This window comes from Saccopteryx bilineata, chromosome 4 (assembly GCF_036850765.1).
Source record: "Saccopteryx bilineata isolate mSacBil1 chromosome 4, mSacBil1_pri_phased_curated, whole genome shotgun sequence".
Taxonomy (NCBI): Eukaryota; Metazoa; Chordata; class Mammalia; order Chiroptera; family Emballonuridae; genus Saccopteryx; species Saccopteryx bilineata.
The window spans coordinates 5,926,270-5,945,772 of record NC_089493.1 but is presented as its reverse complement, the minus strand read 5'-3'; the positions used below and the strand labels follow the sequence as shown (position 1 = coordinate 5,945,772).

Genomic DNA, 19,503 nt, shown 5'->3' with positions numbered 1-19,503 from the left:
GGGTCCCCGCCGTGCCCCCAGCTCCCACCCCGCCCCACTGTCCTGCGGTCTCCCAGTCTGGGTCCCCGCCGTGCCCCCAGCTCCCACCCCGCCCCACTGTCCTGCGGGTCTCCCAGTCTGGGTCCCCGCCGTGCCCCCAGCTCCCACCCCGCCCCACTGTCCTGCGGTCTCCCAGTCTGGGTCCCCGCCGTGCCCCCAGCTCCCACCCCGCCCCACTGTCCTGCGGGTCTCCCAGTCTGGGTCCCCGCCGTGCCTCCAGCCCACACCTCTGCCCCTGTCTGCAGGAGGTTTGGGAGGCGGTCGGTAAGAGCCGCTGGTGTTCCCTCTGATGTCTTGTCCTCACGAGTGAGTCTGAGTCCCAGAAGTTTACAACCAGCCAAGCCCTCAGAGGTCGTGTTGTCCAGTTTCTCTTCCCCAGGGACGCGTAGCCAGGTCATTGGGAGAGCTTCCTGGAACTCCTCCGTCTGTGGTCCAGTGCGTCCCGGGGCCTTGCGCTGAGTTGCATTACCACGCTGCTCTCGGTTATCTCTGGAGAGCGTGTTGTGCTGTCCCTCAGGGGTCCCCGCAGACATGGGTGAGAATCCGTCTGGTCCCGTGGCTTCTCCTAGGTAACTGAACCCTGAAAGGGGAGAAAGAACAACAGCTGCCCATTGGGGTGTCACGTGCCAACCATTTTGCTAATTGTTTTGTGTACTTTGCATTTAATCCTCGTCTCGCAGATGTGATGCTGTTATTTCTGTTTTTTAGATAAGAAAACAAGGGTCAGCAAAGTTAGGTTGCGCATTCCGGGTCATGTGGGACCACGGACAGTTGGGAATTGAGGCCGGGTGTCCTGTGTCCCCAGCAGCCAGGCATAGCTGTAGTCTCGCGAGGGAACTTGCCCAGAGTTGCAGTCAGCATTAGAATCAAGGCCTCCTGAGCTCTCTGACCCTTTGCAATCTCTGACTTCACACTGTCGACGCCATGAGACCCAGAGAGACCCCCTCTGTCCTTCTGTCACGCCGTGCATGTGTCTGTCCCTCGTCTGTTCTTTCCCCGTCTCCCTTCCCTGCTGAGACTCTTCCAGGGCAGGACGTGCTGTCACTCACGTCTGTCCGTCCCTGCACCTGGTAAACGCTGTGTTCTCGCTCAGGGCTGTTGAGCTGAGCCGAATCGCCGTGGTGGGGCAGGGGTGTTAGCTGGGGCTCAGCCAGGCCTCACCCCAGGCTGGAAATGCCCCTCAGAGAGGAGCATACTGCCCAGTCCCCAGCTGGCCAGCTCTTTACAGCTGTCCCAGTGCTGTGTTAAAACCTGTTCCCCTTCCACAAGGGGTCCCAGTCACAGACTGTGGGGACACAGGCACGACTTGGAATCTGTGATAGTAGCCCCAGTGTCCACGTGGCCGATCAGATGGCCCCCACAGCGAGGCCCACACTGGGGCCTTGAAGGAATGTGTGGGAAGTGGTGTGAGACAGCGTCACTCGAAGATCGGACTCGCCCAACTGCTGGGGGGATGTTTGCCCCAGACTCCACCAGACTTCCCAGAGAACTGGAGACCAGCTGTCCAGGCATCTGGGACGGGCACCGCGGTGGAGAAAAGGCAGGCATCCTCCTTGCACGCAATGTGGCGGTCTGACCCTCCCCGCCGGTTTGGATGGAAAGGAAGAGGTCAGGGTTTAACACTGAATTTACTCTTCATTTGCCTAGAGGCTTTCATTCTAATGCTCACAAAAAAAGTGGGGCTTAAACGTCACCATTCGAGTTTCTGCATGTTGATATGTGCAAATTTAACTTACTGTTTTCATCATTATAACACAACAGCTCTCAAAATGTGGTCAGGAGACCTACCCTTCCTTGTAGGAGTCAATGAGTCAACACTACATTTATAACGACACTGAGACGTTACTTGCCTTTGTCTCACCTCGTGAGCGCACAGTGGAATTTTCCAGAGGCTATGTGATACGTGTTGACTCGGTGACTATGGCAAATAATGAAATGTATGCTTGTGTTATAAAATATTCTCAGTTTTAATTTCAAATATGGTGCACCTATGGACAGATGTTACTGACACAGACCAGAGCTTGGTGATACCCTCAAATTTTTATGGGTGTAACGTAGTCCTGAGACTAAGAAGCTTTGAGAACCACTGCTGTGTCCAGTGATCTGACTGGGCCACAGGGTGCATGTTGGAGACCGTGGCCCCGCTGGGGGGGAGGGGCTCCGGGACCTGGGCAGAGGGTGCGGGGGCTTCTCCTGAACTGACCCACAGCAGGTGGCACCATCGTGGGCCCTAGACCGAGGGGCGGCATCAGGGAACCGTCTCACAGGCCTAGAGAGAGTATGTCAGAACAGCATTTTAAGTTTAGGACGTAACAGCAAACCTGCCTCAGGCCTGTTCTCATGAAGGGAAAAGGTCCCGTGTGGACGGTTGACTAGTTGCCAAGAGGAAATGTGCCTTCCCGTCGGCGCAGCCTGGCGACCCCGCCCTCCGTCCGCCGGCTCTCGGGGAAGGCAGCTCGCGTCGGTGCGGTGCGGGCCGACGGGATGTGACAGGGCCGGTCCCTGTCAGCCGCGGTGCACTCTCGCTGTGCACACCGAGTTTCATCGCGGGGAAACAGTGCGGAGCAGGGACAGCCTACACAGCAGGTGGCCCGAACTCTCACACGCAGACCAGTATCAGTGACACAAAGCCTAACGTTCCATCTCTAAGGAGTGAGGAGACAACCCAAATGTGAACGGGTCCTGGAGCCATAAAAATTTAACCCTTTTAGGGAAAATTGGGTAGGTTATTAATTTTCATAGGTGTAGTAATGCTATCTAAACTACATATTAGAATGTCATTATTTTAAAAAGAATGTAGGCTGGACACTTTAGGAACCTTAGGCTTGAAGTACACTATCCACAACTCGCTCTCAGATAGTTCTGGAAAAAATGGTGTAAGAAGCGCTGTCATGCGCAGTAAAACTGCTTGGCTAAGTGGAACGGGACATCCCTGCTGTACAGCAGAGGGCAGGGCCTGTGCTCTCGGCCCGGCCCCCACCCCGTGGAGACAGAGCCACAGGACGTGGGGACGCAGCCCCCTCTCCAGGCTCTTTCCCCCGGCCAGAAAAATTCTTCCCGATATCCCTTGGCTCTGACAAGGCTGCGATTCCCAGTCTGTTTCTCGGTCACTGAATTGGGACCTGGTGGTGACACCCGTAATGGAGGTCTTTTCCTTCCCACGGACGGAGCCCTGAGCCGGGGCGGGAGCCCCAAGGCGATTGCTGAGGACGCTGCGCTCTCCCGCCTAGCCCGTCGAGGCTGTGTCCTCAGCCCGAAATGGCTCGCTCCTCCCTGGCAGGATGCAGCATGTCCTCCTCGTACCCGTAGCCCTTGGCACGCACCTGGGCACTGTGGACGTTGCGTGTGTGCACGCGGGCCCTCCCGCTGACGGAGACCACACCTCTATTCAAGGGCAGGCTGCATTTTGTCTGAAGTCCGAGACACGGGAACATATTTGGTATGTAGTTGGTTCTCAGGAGATGGGGTGTGGTCTTGGTTTACTTTTCAAATGAATGCAGGAAGAGAGAGAGAGAGAGAGAACAAGGGAGGCCAGACCTCAGGTGAGCCTTCCACCCCCCAAAGAATCCTTGAAGGCTGAAAAATAAGATACCTCGCAAGCTCAGCAGCAAGCATGTATCCAAAGAGAATGGAGGTGAGATGACTAGGTCCCTGTCACTGCGGCTGCAGACATGAGCAAACCCCCAAACGGAGCAGGAGGAGCAAACACCTGCTCACGGAGAGAGAGATCAGCAGGCCGTCCATACAGTGGCAAGTACAGTAATGGTGTGAAGAAAAGTCATTAAGCAGCAGTGTTTTCAGTGGGGGTGGAAGTCTCTCCCAGGAGGTGACAGACACAGGAGGAGGGGCTGGAGAGAGGAGAGCCCGTGCAGAAGGCGGGCCTGAGCCCTGGCGGGGGACAGCCCTGGCAGGGGACAGCCCTGGCGGGGGACAGCCCTGGCGGGAGACAGCCCTGGCGGGGGACAGCCCTAGCGGGGGACGGGCTCAGCCCTGGCGGGGGTCAGCCCTGGCGGGGGACAGCCCTGGCGGGGGACGGGCTCAGCCCTGGCGGGGGTCAGCCCTGGCGGGGGACAGCCCTGGCGGGGGACGGGCTCAGCCCTGGCGGGGGACGGGCTCAGCCCTGGCGGGGGACAGCTCTGGCGGGGGACAGCCCTGGCGGGGGTCAGCCCTGGCGGTAGGCGGGCTCAGCCTGGGCGCCCCGCAGACGGGACCTGACGGCCCTCGGGACGGCTCTGCAGGAGACACACGGGACGCTTCAGACTGGCCTCGCCTGGGTCTCACCTCGTGCGGATGTTGTGACTCGGGCCAACACCCGCTCGGTCACGACAGCAGCCTGGGTGCTGTGGTACTCGGTAGTTAACTGCACTCGGTCACCTCGGTTTGATTCGAGCTCCAGCGGGTGCCAGAGCTGGTCAAGGAAGATCGTCGCCCTGTTTTACACAGCCACGCACTCCCTCCCCTGAGGTCCCGGGGCTAGCAGACGCCAGGCCAGGCCAGGCTCCCTTCGTTTCCCTCCCCCACCCTGTCCCTGTCCCTGTCCCTGGCAGCATTTGGGAGATGAGATGCTCCTGGGCCGTGTGACCACCATACCTCTGTCTGGTCCCTGACCACCTTGGGAAGGCAGTGGTCAGAAAGGGTTGGCTGTCCTGACCAGGTAGGTGTGCCTCAGAGCGGACTTGGAACTGGGCGAAGGGGAGGACCGTGGCGCTGTCCCCCGCTGGTCTCAGCCCAGTGCCGGCAGGTCAGCGCGAGCGCACCCAGGACGGAACCCCAGACAGGTGTCCAGAGCCTGCGCTCTTGGGTGCCGGCTGCTCTGACTCTCAGCTGCTTTTCAAGTTCACTTTCGGGCTTGTACGCTGAAAGTAAACAAGTCAGGACTTCACAGACCGCCTCAGAGTCTGGCGCTGTTTCTGCTTGGCTCTGGAAACATGTATTTATAGCCACTTCTCTCGGGCCTCCCACTCGTCCCTCACTCGCTCATTCTCTCGGCTGCCACTGGGCCCGTGCCTGTTACGGTGGAGGAGGCACCAGGCTATGCTAAGGAGGGCGCAGAGGGGAGCCTGGTGCTCAGACCAGGGCCTGCCGCAGAAATCAGAGTCTCGGGAAGAAGAAGAGCTCTCAGCAGCTACCGCACAGGCACACACGGCCTTGGCCTGGGGCTGGGGGCAGAGACACACCTGTCGGGCACATAGGTGCATTGGCACCTGCTGCATACTGGGCACCTTCACATAGAAAAATACTTACATTCTGTTCACTTGTTTTGCAAATGAGAATTCCTCCCCCGGAAAGAACCCTGTCCTTTTTCTACAATGGCACCATCATGGACACATTTTGTAACTTTTTCCTGCCAGATCGTAACCTCCTTGAAGGGCAGAGACAGAGCACGTTCCTTCCCAGAGCCTAGCGGAGTGCCTTTCTCTGGGTGGTTTTAGGTGGGATGAGAGCAGCTCTTTCTGACGGCAGTGAGGCTGGCCCAAGCTCTGAGAAGTGGCGAGGTGCGAACCTGTGGCTGTGGGAAGGAGAAAGCCCGTTAGGCAGGGGGTACCTCTTTCTGCTTTAATGTCTGGAGCAACACCAGAAAGTCATTTTAATTAGCCCAGATGTCCGGAGGATGCGTTTGCTGCCAGAGCCGGTCTCAGGGCCCGCTGGCTAGGCTGTGGAGACAGACGGCCCGCCCCTCGCTGATCTGCAGCACTCGGTATGGACAGCATAGTGTCCCTGGAGAGCACGCAGGGAGGCTCCTGGGGCCAGCGGAGAACTGCCCTGTGCTTTCAGCATGCCCCCGACTCAACAGGCTGGAAGGGCGCTGCGGCCTCAGCCCTCGGTCAGCCTGCGAGGAGCCTGTCCTGAGGAAGTGTCCCCTGCCCTGATGGCGCTCGGGTCCAGCAGAGGGACCTGAAGTCATGGTGTGGCCGTGCCCTGCCGTGAAAGCTGGTAGGGAGCTGAGGCAGAGGGCACGCTCACAGGGCTCAGAGCACCCTCCCACCCAGCCTGGGCTTCAGGGGGACTTTCTGAAGGGGTGATACGTCTCTTCAGTCTTGAGGGTGAGGAGTTACTGGCAGGCTAGGCTGGAAAAGCATCTCAAGCAGAGGGAACGGCGGGAGTCAGAACAGAGGCCACAGAGATTTGGGTCTGTCGGGGGGCCCGTGAGTATATTCACCATACGAAGCCCCGGGTTGGTGGGTCAGCTGTGAACAGGTCGGCAAGGACCAGATAGATCGTGACGGGCCGCCAGGCCTGCCAAGGGGCTGTGCTAACGGGACTCACCCTCCTCAGTGCTGTTGGGCACTGGGTAGTGAGGTGCTCCGAGATTCCATTCCCACCACCACCCCATTGAGAAGATAAGGAGAGATAAGGACAGATAAAGATTAGATACAAATGAGGAAGCTGAGGTCCCTAGCTGGTAAGCAGCGCAGTTCCCAGGAGACAAGGCACAGCAGGTGTGTGTTGTCTGAAGCTCTTTCCGGGGGCTGTGGTGGAGGGTGGGCTGGGGGCCTTGCGACCTGAGCCCAGAGGCAGGAAGAGAAGTCAGTGGGAGGTCTGGGTGTGAGAGGACGGGCCTGGACAGGCCAGGACGCAGGGGGAGGAGCAGGGCCCAGGGGGTTGGGGTGGCAGAGAGCCGTGGGAGGTCTGGGTGAGAGAGGGCGGGGCCGGGACAGGCCAAGATGCAGGGGGAGGAGCAGGGCCCAGCGGCCCAGGGGGCTGGTGGGGCAGAGAGCGGTGGCTTCCCGGTGTGGGACCCTGGAGACTAGGTAGGGGGTGGTGACAGAATGCTTTCTGTCTCCGGCAGGCTGAGGGGCGAGGTCTCTGAGGTGCGTCCAGCTGGTAGTACGCATCGGTAGTGGGAAATATGGTTCCACAGCTTAGAAGAAAGGTCAGGGCCCGAGCGGTATCTGTGTGGGATTCGACAGTGTTGTCAGTGATCACGTGAACTCCCGCCGCGGGTAGAAGAGCCGTGAAAAGCTTTGAGAGTTAGGCTTCTCAAGTTCCCTTCAGGGACCACGTCCATCAGATCAGCCCGGAGGCCCAGGCCCCTGAGACTTCTGAAGCCGCCCTCCTGAAGAGCGGTCTGAGCCATGTTTGACGAGCACCTTCCCTGGTTCCTGCAGTGCACACGGTTCTGGGAGCCACGGGCACGGAGTGCAGGGAGGGCGGTTCTGTGGGCTTCACGTGGGGGACACAAAGGTTTAGGTGGTGTTGAAATCCATCTGGAGCAAAGACTCGGTGAGAACACGGTAAAAAGCCCACTTGAGAAAACACCTGTTTGCTACTTTTGTAAATGATCGTCAGGGATTCTCAACAGGCCCTCAGCCTTCCCGTGGACCCTGAGTCAGAGCCCCCGCCGTAGGCAGTGAGTCGAGCGAAGCCTGCGAAGGGAGCGGACAGGAGCCACCGGAGAGATGAACGGGGAACCAGCGAAGTGAGGGGGGTCCGGTAGGAGAGACCCTCGGAAATGAGGTTGTCGTCGGCATTGACTCAGTGAGAGTGTGAGCGGAGAGAGAGCAGAGAAGCACCCTTGGGCACCACGGCGGGGTGAGGTGGTGACATCCCTCCGTCCCGTCCCGGGCAGACCAGGTTCACACTCCTGCTGGGGAGACGCCATCAGAGGGCTGGATTGTTCCAGCTGAAGGGGCCACCAGGAGCAGGCAGTGGGCTGAGTGGAAGCTTCCGGTGCTGGGGACTCTTCCCAGGAGACATCCCGGCAAAAGGAATGTGGCTCCCGGCCGACCCTGCAGAGGGGCCAAGGAGGGCAGCCCACCGGTCCCCTTGCCCGGGCCTGGGCGGGCGGGCCCAGTGCACCCGCACAGCAGCAGCGGACCTGCCAGGCAGCCGGGCCTCCCTCCCTGCGTGATGCAGCAGGCCCACCCGTAGGGCTGTGGCTTCCTGACTCCCCAATCCCAGGCCATGGCGAGACAGTACTGGAGGCCCTCTGACAGATTCTGGTGTTTGCTGGCTGAGCTCGCCCTGAGAATAAGTGGAGTAGGGTTTTCAGAGGCCTGTCTCCATGGGCACACAGTCATAAATGACTTCTCACGGTCAGCAAGCCGTTGTTAGTGTCTGCAACACACAGGGCCTGGGTTTGCAATGGGAAACAAGGGTCCTTGCCCCCAGGAGCCCACGCTCTAGGGGCAGACGGATGCCTGTGTGGAGGTTGGGTCGCAGGACAGGCTGGTGAGTTCAGAGATAAGGAGGCCACGGGGAATGCAGTGAGGAGCCCAGGGCATCTCCTGGAGGCCTGGCTGTGCCTCGCCCAAGCTCAGCCCTGGGCACATGTCCCCAGCAAGTCTGTGGTTAGCCCTCTTCCTGTCTGTCCCCTCTTTGGCCTTATACCCATCTGCCCTGACTCATGAACTTACACTCTGCTCCTCGAGTGTCTTGTACTGAGTGCCTGGAAGAGCCCCGGAGGGACCCGTGGGTGGGAACAGGCTCGAGGGGACTGTGCACAGGAGAGAGTGGCTGGGCTTGTGCCCGTCAGCCTGGGGCCGAGTCACAGACTCTCCCCTGGTCAGGTAGGGAGAGGGGGTGCGAGAAACGGCCTCCGGGGGGGCAGGCCTGCGCTTTCCAGAATGGTTAGACCGGCTGACAGACGCGGACTTCCGACAGATGAGGAAACTGCTCCCAGAAGCCCGCTGGGGCCCCGGGGAAAGTCCATCGATCTGGTATTCGGCACCGGAAGCACAAACCAAGCAGTGTATTCTGACCAGTGTTCCCCACTTACCGGCTGGTTGTTTTGAGCACCTGAAAGCACTTGTCAGAGGCACAGCCCTCGTGAGAAGCAGACGTGGCTGTCCTCCAGCCCGCGTGGCTCGGCGCTCCTCGGAGCCCAGCGCTGGGGCACTGAGGCGGGTCTATCTGCACGGGCGCCGACGCACGACCACGCGGAGGGCCTAGGAGCAGCCTTTCTCACGGTGGGAGAGGAATTCTGTATGCTCGTGGTTTTCAGTCATTCAAAAATAATATTTTTAAAAAGAGAATGTTTGTCTCTCAAACTTACTCTCCTCAAACGATACGTGAGTTAGACAAAGGAAGTTGAGGACACCCTTGGGTCTGTGTGTCAGGCAGTTGGCATCCTGTCCGAGCGGAGGTGTGGAAAAGGCGGCTGGCCGGTCAGAGCCCAGGGGCCCTGCTGAGGCTGGGTGACACCAAGACTTCCTTAAAACAAACAAAACCCCAGAGGGGTAATAAGCCAGACAAACCTGAAGCAGGTTAAACTAGTGTTGTGTTGCACATGGGTTTTGCTGGTGGGAATAAAATAAGCAGAGGTAGACGAGCACTGTTCACGTGGGGGGTGGGAGAAACAGGGTATTTTGGTTAACCACAAGTTTAATTTGAACCTGAAATATTAAAAACAACAACAGAAAAAGGAACCTGTGGCTATTATTACAATGAGAAAAATAGCTATTGGTGTGTGAGCACCTACAAGGGCAAGCACAGCAGTGGGGAGCTCAGCATCTCCACCAGGCTCCCCTGGAGGGTGTGTGGGTGCGGGTGCCTGGGCCCACGTGCGTGCTCCACACAGCACCTGGCCCTGCCAGCCTGCCACCCCGCCTCCTGGCCTTCCTGCCTCCCTGCCACTCCACCACCCTGCCTTTCTGCCACCCTGCCACCCCACCTCCTGGCCTTCCTGCCACCCCGCCACCCTGCCACTGAGCCTCCTTGCCACCCCACCACCCTGCCTCTGTGCCACCCTGCTACCCTGCCTCCTGGCCTTCCTGCCACCCCGCCTTTCCGCCTGGTGCCCCTCACCCAGGAGCTCACACCCCCTTCCTGAGTTCACCTGGGTTGAAAGCTCCTCGTCTTCAGGCGCTCAGCATTTCTTCAGAAAGGCTCCCGCAGCTCCCCCACCCCCTCAGTCCCCCAGCCCCCCCCCAGGCTGAGTGGGGTGTGTAACCATCTGTCTCATTTCCTGAGTGGCTGTGGGCTCGCTGAGGGCAGTGACTGTCACACAGACTCCCTGGCGTCCGTGCTTGTCAGACTCAGAGGCAATGGTCCATCCAGTCTTGGGACCCAGACACAGAACGGGATGAACCAGGACTCGCTAGAGGAGAGTGAGGGAAGAAACTATGGTGTCAGCCACGGTCTGTCTGATTCTGCACGCAGTTTAATTCTACCAGACTTCAATAGGACGGGGCCCAGGAGACCTAGCTGGCGGGGGGGGGGGGGGGGGGGGGGGGGGGGGGCTCCTCCCAAGAGCATTCTCTGCAAAGACGCGATTTCCGGCTCCAGAGGCAGGGAGTGTGAAGCACGTGCTGGGTCTTTTTGCACCTTCCACCCTGCCAGCGGTATCATGGCTCTCTTCTGGGAGGACCGGGCCTCTTGAGCTTGTCCCTGATGTCCCCTTACATGTTTGTTAAATGAGCAGTGACTTCCGGAAAGAAGATGTGGCACAATTGCACACAAAAGTCCTTACGAGTCACTGCTGACATACCTGTCCACGGACAGAGCCCCCAGCACGAGGCTTGCACGGCTGCTGTTGAGCGTCCGCTGGACCGCAAACCCAGAGCAGAGCCGGGCCTGCAGCAGGTTTGAGGCCCAGCAGGCTTCCCGAGTGGGCTTGTGACCCAGCACTGGCACGTGAAGTCCCTGGCTGGACAACCGTCAGGCACAGAGAGGCTCGTGGAAGGTGACGTGAGGACTCGTGTGCAAAGGCTCGTGGACGCCCTGCCCACCGAGTCACTGCCAGGGTGATGGTCCTCTGTGCCCTGGACCCTCTGCCATCCACGTCCCCGGGGAGCCAGGCCGCTGGGTCCCGAGGAGGCTCAGCCTCAGGACGCCCAGGCACTGGCCGCGTCGCCCGGGCAGACGTGGCCAAGTCACTGAGGGCCAGGCTCCTAGAGCCAGTGACTGTCACCCAGTAACCACTGCAGCTGGGCAGTGGGACCCTTTCAGAATATTTTGTTTCCCTGCATTAAACATGGTAATGTGACCTTTCCCTACAGCTTGGCCTCATTTTTACACCCATCCATTATTGTACACACTTTTTTTTACATATTAATCGACCTTGGAGAGACAGAGGGAGAAAGGGAGAGAGAGAGAAGCATTCAGATGTTGTTGTGCTCAGTTGTGGCTTCCTGGTCACTTCCTGTGTGTGCCCTGACTGGGAATCAAACCCACAACCTTGCTGTTTCAAGGACGACTCTGACCTACTGAGATAACTGTCCAGGGCCTATTGTACACGCTTCTGCTTCTACTGAACTAATTGGGCCCAAACTGTTGGGCTTGAACTTTTGTTTCTAATTCAAACTCAGTTGTGTTCATGTGGCCGGCCTCCCTTTCTGATACGGCCACGCCTCCCAGCTGTCGGGCACTGCTTTGGCGTGGGGGTCCTCACGCACTGAGGAGAGGAAGTAAAGCTTTGCGATCGTTAGGCACCTCTGCGAACAAGGAGGCCGGCGGCTCCTGGGGAGCTCAGTGGCAGGAGCGCCTGCCTGTGGCGGTGACTGTGTCCTCTCCCCAGGGGCTCCTCTTGCCTCCAGCCCGGTTTTCTCTCACGTTCTGAACAGGTGACGTAGCTGGTTAGGAAGCGTGCTCAGCACAGGAGGATCAGCACCTGTGTGTCGGTTTGCTGCTCTCTGTTCTTTAGAATGAGCCCGGGTGTTTCACTGTCTACAAGCGCACTGGTGGCGCCCCAGCGCAGTGTCCCAGACCGGGCCTTTGGTCAGGGCTGGTGAGGGGTGCTGTCTACACAGCGCCCTGGTGGCGCCCCAGCGCAGTGCCACAGACCGGACCTTTGGTCAGGGCTGGTGAGGGGTGCTGTCTACACAGCGCCCTGGTGGCGCCCCAGCGCGGTGCCACAGACCGGGCCTTTGGTCAGGGCTGGTGAGGGGTGCTGTCTACACAGCGCCCTGGTGGCGCCCCAGCGCAGTGTCCCAGACCGGGCCTTTGGTCAGGGCTGGTGAGGGGTGCTGTCTACACAGCGCCCTGGTGGCGCCCCAGCGCAGTGCCACAGACCGGGCCTTCGGTCAGGGCTGGTGAGGGGTGCTGTCTACACAGCGCCCTGGTGGCGCCCCAGCGCGGTGCCACAGACCGGACCTTTGGTCAGGGCTGGTGAGGGGTGCTGTCTACACAGCGCCCTGGTGGCGCCCCAGCGCGGTGCCACAGACCGGGCCTTTGGTCAGGGCTGGTGAGGGGTGCTGTCTACACAGCGCCCTGGTGGCGCCCCAGCGCAGTGTCCCAGACCGGGCCTTTGGTCAGGGCTGGTGAGGGGTGCTGTCTACACAGCGCCCTGGTGGCGCCCCAGCGCGGTGCCACAGACCGGGCCTTTGGTCAGGGCTGGTGAGGGGTGCTGTCTACACAGCGCCCTGGTGGCGCCCCAGCGCAGTGTCCCAGACCGGGCCTTTGGTCAGGGCTGGTGAGGGGTGCTGTCTACACAGCGCCCTGGTGGCGCCCCAGCGCAGTGTCCCAGACCGGGCCTTTGGTCAGGGCTGGTGAGGGGTGCTGTCTACACAGCGCCCTGGTGGCGCCCCAGCGCAGTGTCCCAAACCGGGCCTTCGGTCAGGGCTGGTGAGGGGTGCTGTCTACACAGCGCCCTGGTGGCGCCCAGCGCAGTGCCACAGACCGGGCCTTCGGTCAGGGCTGGTGAGGGGTGCTGTCTACACAGCGCCCTGGTGGCGCCCCAGCGCAGTGCCACAGACCGGGCCTTCGGTCAGGGCTGGTGAGGGGTGCTGTCTACACAGCGCCCTGGTGGCGCCCAGCGCAGTGCCACAGACCGGGCCTTTGGTCAGGGCTGGTGAGGGGTGCTGTCTCTGTCGTGTGCCCCAGAGTCACACAGAACTGGTGGGAAATCCTGGGGTTTTTCATCACTGAACACCTTGTGAACTCGTGTACATCTTTCTGAGTCTCTAAGCCACTGTTTTCTTCCTCTACGAATTGGGGGTCATAGTGGCCACTTCACAGGTTGTGACACTTACATGCTTTCATGCGTGGCCTCGTTGAACACTGTGCCTAGAGGACTGCAGACAGTTGGCCAGTTGTGATCGTGACTCTTCATATTCAAGCACCTTTACCCCTGAGAGGGAAGCTGGGAGTCTCTTCCCAGCCATCTGCAGTTTGGGCACAGAAAACTCCTCTGCACTGCCCGTGGTCTCTGGAGAGGGAGAGCCCGTCTCCTCACAGGGCAGCCCTGCCGCAGACCGGTGGGGGGCCTGGCAGGAGGGAGGTTTCTTTGCGTCCAACAGCAGTTGCCCTCTCATTCAGAAAAGGGCCAAGCCAGCTCCCATCCCTTGTGGCCGCCGCTGACACTTAAGTTTTCTCTTGCTCTGCAGTGAACAGAGTATCTGCCAAGCCCGGGCTTCCGTGATGGTCTACGACGACACCAGTAAGAAATGGGTACCGATCAAGCCTGGCCAGCAGGGGTTCAGCCGGATCAACATCTACCACAACACTGCCAGCAGCACCTTCAGGGTGGTCGGAGTGAAGCTGCAGGACCAGCAGGTGAGTGCCGGGCCCGCCCCGCCCCGCCCCGCGCACAGGCGCACGGAGACCTCTAGTGGAAGGAGGCAAAAACAGTAAGGTCAAGATTTGGGGTCGGCCTGGCAGGATGGCTGGTAGGTTATAGAAGCTGCCCCAAAGCACAGAGGTTTCCTGTCTGATCCCCGGACAGGGCACTGTCTCTCGCTCTCTTCCTCTCTCTAAAAATATCAATAAATTAAAAAAAAAAAGGTTTAGAGACAGAAGATCTGGGTTCAAGTTCTGACTCCATGTTCTCATACACCACGGTAGACCTCGAGCTGTCTGCTGAACACTTTGTCACATCTGACGCGTAGAGACAGTCGTCCGTGCCCTGCAGACCTCACTGTGTTATTGTCACATTGGAATAAAATAACGGACGTGAAACAGCTTTGAAAAATACGTTACACAAATATGTTAGTTTTAGTCTGTGCCTCCACACCCATCAGTGATACGACAGTGAGGGTCCTTGGTCCATCAGCGCCGTGAGGCTCCCTCTGGAAGGACTGTCAGGGAGGTTTGAGGACCCTGGGGTCGTTTCTCTCCCTTACAGCACCCCCTGGACACATCGGACGCGAGGGTTGGTGAGAGTACTGGTAAGTGACTTTGCAAACACAGGCGAAGTCCACCCACGTCAGGAGTAGTCGTGGGCACACCACTAAGACGGAGCCGTCCGATGTGACCTTTACCAAAATAGACGTGGAGAAAGGGCTGTGTGGCCTGACCACAGGGACTTTGGTTAGCACCTCAGCGCTCCCCTCCAGTTCTCTTCTTAGAAGCTGACGGGGACGTTTTTAGCAGTGAAATCAACAGGTCTGTAGTTTCCGCAGCTCTGGAACACTCTTACCTAAGAGCATCTCCTGGCACCCTTTGTTGGTCGAGCCTTGGCTGAGCTGAGAGCAGGCCAGCTGCTATCTGTAAGAATCAGCATGTTAGCAATTAGAAAAGAGAGAACAGAAACCTAAGACCCTATTTTTAGTGGGTTGCCAGTTGAATGTGTTTCTGCTTTGGCCAGAATAGCCCGATTAAGTCTCAGATGCTTGTGGCCAAAAGGGACATCCCCCTTCAGGACCCCTGATGAAAGGCGGTCTGTCTAACCTGAACTCCTGGTACCTTCAGAGGCATCCCTTCCCCTGGTGGTGAGCCCTACTGCTAGGAACCTTCTCCAGCTGCTCCCCTGCTCCGCTAAGTCATTGGTCTGCCTCTGCCTCTGCCTCTGGGGTGGGGGGGCACACTGCAGCCTTCACTGAAGGGCACGTAGCACCCTTAGTCCCGATTATGGTGACAACCAAGGCATCCTACGTTTCCCTAACAGCCCTGGGTCAGGGACGGCACTGTCATTCCACCCTGGCACTCGCCTTTGACAAAGGTCCGTTACCTAGCACAGTGTCTGAAGCATGGTGGGTGTTCCCTGAGTGATTGCCTTTATTATGACCAGTTTGCCGTGCCCCCCATGCCTCTGGGCTCCCCCCCCCTTCGGGGCACGCTGGGATGGCAGCACGGTGTCTGAAGCATGGTGGGTGTTCCCTGAGTGATTGCCTTTATTATGACCAGTTTGCCGTGCCCCCCATGCCTCTGGGCTCCCCCCCCCTCGGGGCACACTGGGATGGCAGCACGGTGTCTGAAGCATGAGGGTGTTCCCTGAGTGATTGCCTTTATTATGACCAGTTTGCTGTGCCCCCCATGCCTCTAGGCTCCCCCCCCCTTCGGGGCACGCTGGGATGGCAGCACGGTGTGCTGGGAAGGGCCCGGGACCGGAGAACAGGCTTCCCGGGAACCATCGTGCACCTGGTTCTCGGGAGTCTCGAGGCCTCACTGCCTCCTGCAGAGGAAACCGCACATCTTGGGGCTCATTGGGGAGAGGGCTTCTCCCCACGCCGGGAGGCTGGCCACTGTGGTCAGTGGTCTTCTAGGTAAATTCAGAGAGGCTGTGTTGACTCCAGCTTGGTAACAGAGAAGCGCCAGCACAGCCTTGCACTGGGAACTGCATGTTCAAGGTGCAGGTCTCTAGAACGTGGTTGAGACTGCCCCCAGATGGAGGCGCATGTTAGCTAGGAACATCAAAGAGGCTCGGGAAAGCAAGGCCTTAGTGACCATGGCGGGGCACCCGGCTCACAGTAACATTTATGAGCCGCGGGGGAAGAGACTAATTCTCCCAGGTCTGTTTTCCAGTCAGTGTGGGTTAAAAGCTCTCACGGTTTAAGGGGAACAGATTCCTGGCTTTATTCCCACATAGGGATCTCCTGTACCTCACAGAGCACTTCCGTTTCAGCTCACCGTAACCCCACGGGGAGAGCGGTACAGGAATCGTCACCAAGTTGTAGTGACTGTGGTTCTCCTAATGTACTCTCCCTGACCTCTGTGCCCTGGTCTGTCTCTCGCCCTCCTCAGGAATCCCACGGGGAGAGCGGTACAGGAATCGTCACCAAGTTGTAGTGACTGTGGTTCTCCTAATGTACTCTCCCTGACCTCTGTGCCCTGGTCTGTCTCTCGCCTTCCTCAGGAATCCCACGGGGAGAGCGGTACAGGAATCGTCACCAAGTTGTAGTGACTGTGGTTCTCTCTGATGTACTCTCCCTGACCTCTGTGCCCTGGTCTGTCTCTCGCCTTCCTCAGGAATCCCCAGGGGAGAGCGGTACAGGAATCGTCACCAAGTTGTAGTGACTGTGGTTCTCTCTGATGTACTCTCCCTGACCTCTGTGCCCTGGTCTGTCTCTCGCCTTCCTCAGGAATCCCACGGGGAGAGTGGTACAGGAATCATCACCAAGTTGTAGTGACTGTGGTTCTCTCTGATGTACTCTCCCTGACCTCTGTGCCCTGGTCTGTCTCTCGCCCTCCTCGGGAAGTTTTGTGTGCTCTTGTCTTTGTGCTCCTGCTGGGAGAGCTCCTTTCAGTGCTTCTTCTAATCGGTCTTGTGGTGGTAAATTCCCGTAGCTTGTTTGTCGGGGAGACCTTTATTTCTCTTTCATATCTGAAGGGTAACTTTGCTGGATATGGTATTCTTGGCTGGTGGTGTCTCTCGATATTTTTAATATATCACTCTACTGGCCTGTGAGGTTTCTACTGAGAAATCAGATAATAATCTGATGGGGATTCCCTTTGTAGGTTACTGTCATTTTTTTCCATGGCTGCCTTGAGAATTTGTGTTTTAATTTTATTTATTGATTTTTAGCGAGAGGAAGGGAGGAGGAGAAGCAGGAAGCATCAACTTAGAGTAGTTGCTTCCTTTGTGTGCCTGGACCCGGCAACCTCAGCGTTCGCTCCAGGTCGATGCTTTATCCGCTGCCCCACCGCAGGCCAGGCGAGAATTCTTTTCCTCTTTTTATCATTAACTTTTGACAGTTTAGACCAGTGGTAGTCAACCTGGTCCCTACCGCCCACTAGGGGGCGTTCCAGCTTTCATGGTGGGCAGTAGCGGAGCAACCAAAGTATAAATAAAAAGATAGATTTAACTATAGTAAGTTGGTTCATAAAGATTTATTCTGCCAAACAGTGAAAATCCGACATAAAGTACTTGGTAAGTAATTATTATTATATGCTTTAACTTGCTGCTTTATAAATTTTATAAAGTAAAGTTACTTCCCTACTTTATAAATCACCATGACTGTGGAACCAGTGGGCGGTTAGAAAACTTTACTACTAACAGAGATACAAAGTGGGCGGGAGGTATGAAAAGGTTGACTGCCCTGGTTTAGAATGTACCTTGGAGAAGGTCTTTCTGTGTTCAGATAATTAGGTGTTCTGTTAACATCTCATACTCAAAGATCCAGTTCCTTCCCTAGGTTTGGGAAGTTCTTGTCAATTATTCCTTTGATTCGGCTCTCTTTTCCCTCTTCCTCTCCTCTCCTTCTGGGATGCCCCTTTTATGTTGCTTTTTTAATGGGGTCAGATAGTTCTCATAGAGTTCTTTCCTTTTTTTCTGTTTTTCTCATTTTTGTGACAGAGACAGAGAGAGAATCAGAGAGAGGGACAGATAGGGAGGGAGAGAGAGATGAGAAGCATCAATTCTTTGTTGCGGCTCCTTAGTTTTTCATTGATTGCTTTCTCATATGTGCCTTGACCATGGGCCTTCAGCAGACCGAGTAACCCCTTACTCAAGCCAGTGACCTTGGGCTCAAGCTAGTGAGCCTTGCTCAAACCAGATGAGCCCGCGCTCAAGCTGGCAACCTCCAGGTTTCTAATCTGGGTCCTCCACATCCCAGTCTGACACTCTATTCACTGCACCACTTCCTGGTCAGGCTCCTTTTTTTTTTTCTTTTTTAACTCTTAAGTTCTCTCTCTTATTCCTCCTGAGTTGTCTCTAGCTTCTGTCTTCATGCTCACTGGCCCTCTCTTCTATCTGGTCTGCACTATGTCCAGTGCTTTCTGATACATTCTTCATCTTATGTCTTGAGTTCTTCAGCTCCAGAATTTCATTTGGTTCTTATTTTTTTATAGTCTCCATCTCTTTGGTAAAGTACTCCTTTTTATTCATTTTATTACTGAGTTCACCAAACTGTCCTGAGTTTCCTTGTAGCTCCTTGAGTCACTCTATTACTGCCCTCTCGAATTCTCCGTCATTTACATCCCAGTCTTCCACGACCTTGAGGTTGGCTCCTGGAGAAGCGTCATTTTCTGTGCACTTGGGATAGTGGATTCCTCTCGTTCAGTTACCATTTTGGTCATAACAAGTCAGCAGACTGGTCGTTAGAGGGCTGTCTTTGGCTTTCCTGTAGATGGTACTCCCCGCTCACTGTGGGTGGAGGAGGGTTGATGTGGAAAGTGACTCCTGGGTGACCAGGCGATAGGTGTCCCCACAGTGTCAGGTGGCCTCAGTCTCGGCACCACCACATGGCGGGGGCGGGGCACCAGGTCCTCGAGCAGCAGCCCCGACTCCTGTTCTCAGTGGCCCTCTGGCCGCAGGCAGCACCGTGCTGTTAGATGTGTTTCCGCTGCTGCTCCTGCTCCCACAGCAGTGAGGGTACGGAGGGAGCGAGCCTGCCCCCCTGCCTCCCACAGGGCCATAGTGTGGGGGCCACGCCCAGGGCTGCCCCTGTCCTTCCTCCTGTCCCACATCCCCTACCTTCCACAGGGCCATAGTGTGGGGCCACGCGCAGAGGCTGTCCCTGTCCTTCCTCCTGCCCCGCATCCCCTGCCTGTCCAGTACGTCCACCTTCAGAGGTGCTCATGCGTGGATCTCTTGGGCAAGATTGTGTGTTGAGCAGAGGAACATTGGTTGGATCATAGATGTCCGACTTATAAATTTAAGGGAAGAGACAAAAGGTTCTTCCCGCTGTGCCACACTGCTGGTGTCAGCTGGAAGTATAACTTGATAGAGCCTCTCCAGAAAACGGCTAGACAGACCCCACCAAAGCTCAGTCCACACCTGTGTCCAGTGAAAGGCATGTATGAAAACAGTCATAGTCTTACTCATAATAGCCAACAGCTAGAAGCCACACAGATACCTATGGACAGGAGAATGATTAGTTATTTGTGGTATATCAAAAGATGAAATGTTATATAGCGATCAAAAAGAATTAACTATTTATAAATGCAGTTAAGCGGATGAATGTCATAGACACTGTGTTGAGTAAATGAGCAACAGCACGTACTGGAAGAATCCATTTCTGTGTAGTTCAAGGACAGGCGGAAGTAACTGATAGCGACGACAGGCAGCCACACGGTCGCCTGTGGCAGGAGTGTTGGGAGGGGTGTTCCTGAAGCTCTGCCACAGCCCGGAGGACTTGCCGTGATGCACATGGTCTAAGCAGTGTAACCAGGGGCCGGAGCTGCTGGTGGGTACAGACTAACTGTCAGCCCGTTGAGTGTCCCTGGACTCCTCCGAGCAGATTTTCCAGATGACACAGCGTGTGTCGTCTGCACGTACATCCAAAACTCATTGCACGGACTCGCCTTTTCAGAGGGCAATTGAGAAGTACCTTTTCCAAGAGAAAATACAAATTTCTTGTGGGTCACGTTCAATGATCCAGCCGTTCTGCTTGTCAGAATCGATCCTATAGAAACACATGTTCACAC

General features: G+C 57.0%; 1 protein-coding gene across 4 annotated transcripts in view; it reads left to right on the top strand.

Annotated features, from left to right (window-relative positions):
- EVL (Enah/Vasp-like) overlaps positions 1-19,503 on the top strand; it is a 146,834-nt gene that overhangs the window by 77,257 nt on the left and 50,074 nt on the right. For all 4 annotated transcript variants that reach the window (XM_066276363.1, XM_066276364.1, XM_066276361.1 and 1 more), the window contains exon 2: positions 13,305-13,473. In XM_066276363.1, coding sequence (XP_066132460.1) covers positions 13,305-13,473 — 169 coding nt within the window. The remainder of the gene's footprint in view (positions 1-13,304; positions 13,474-19,503) is intronic.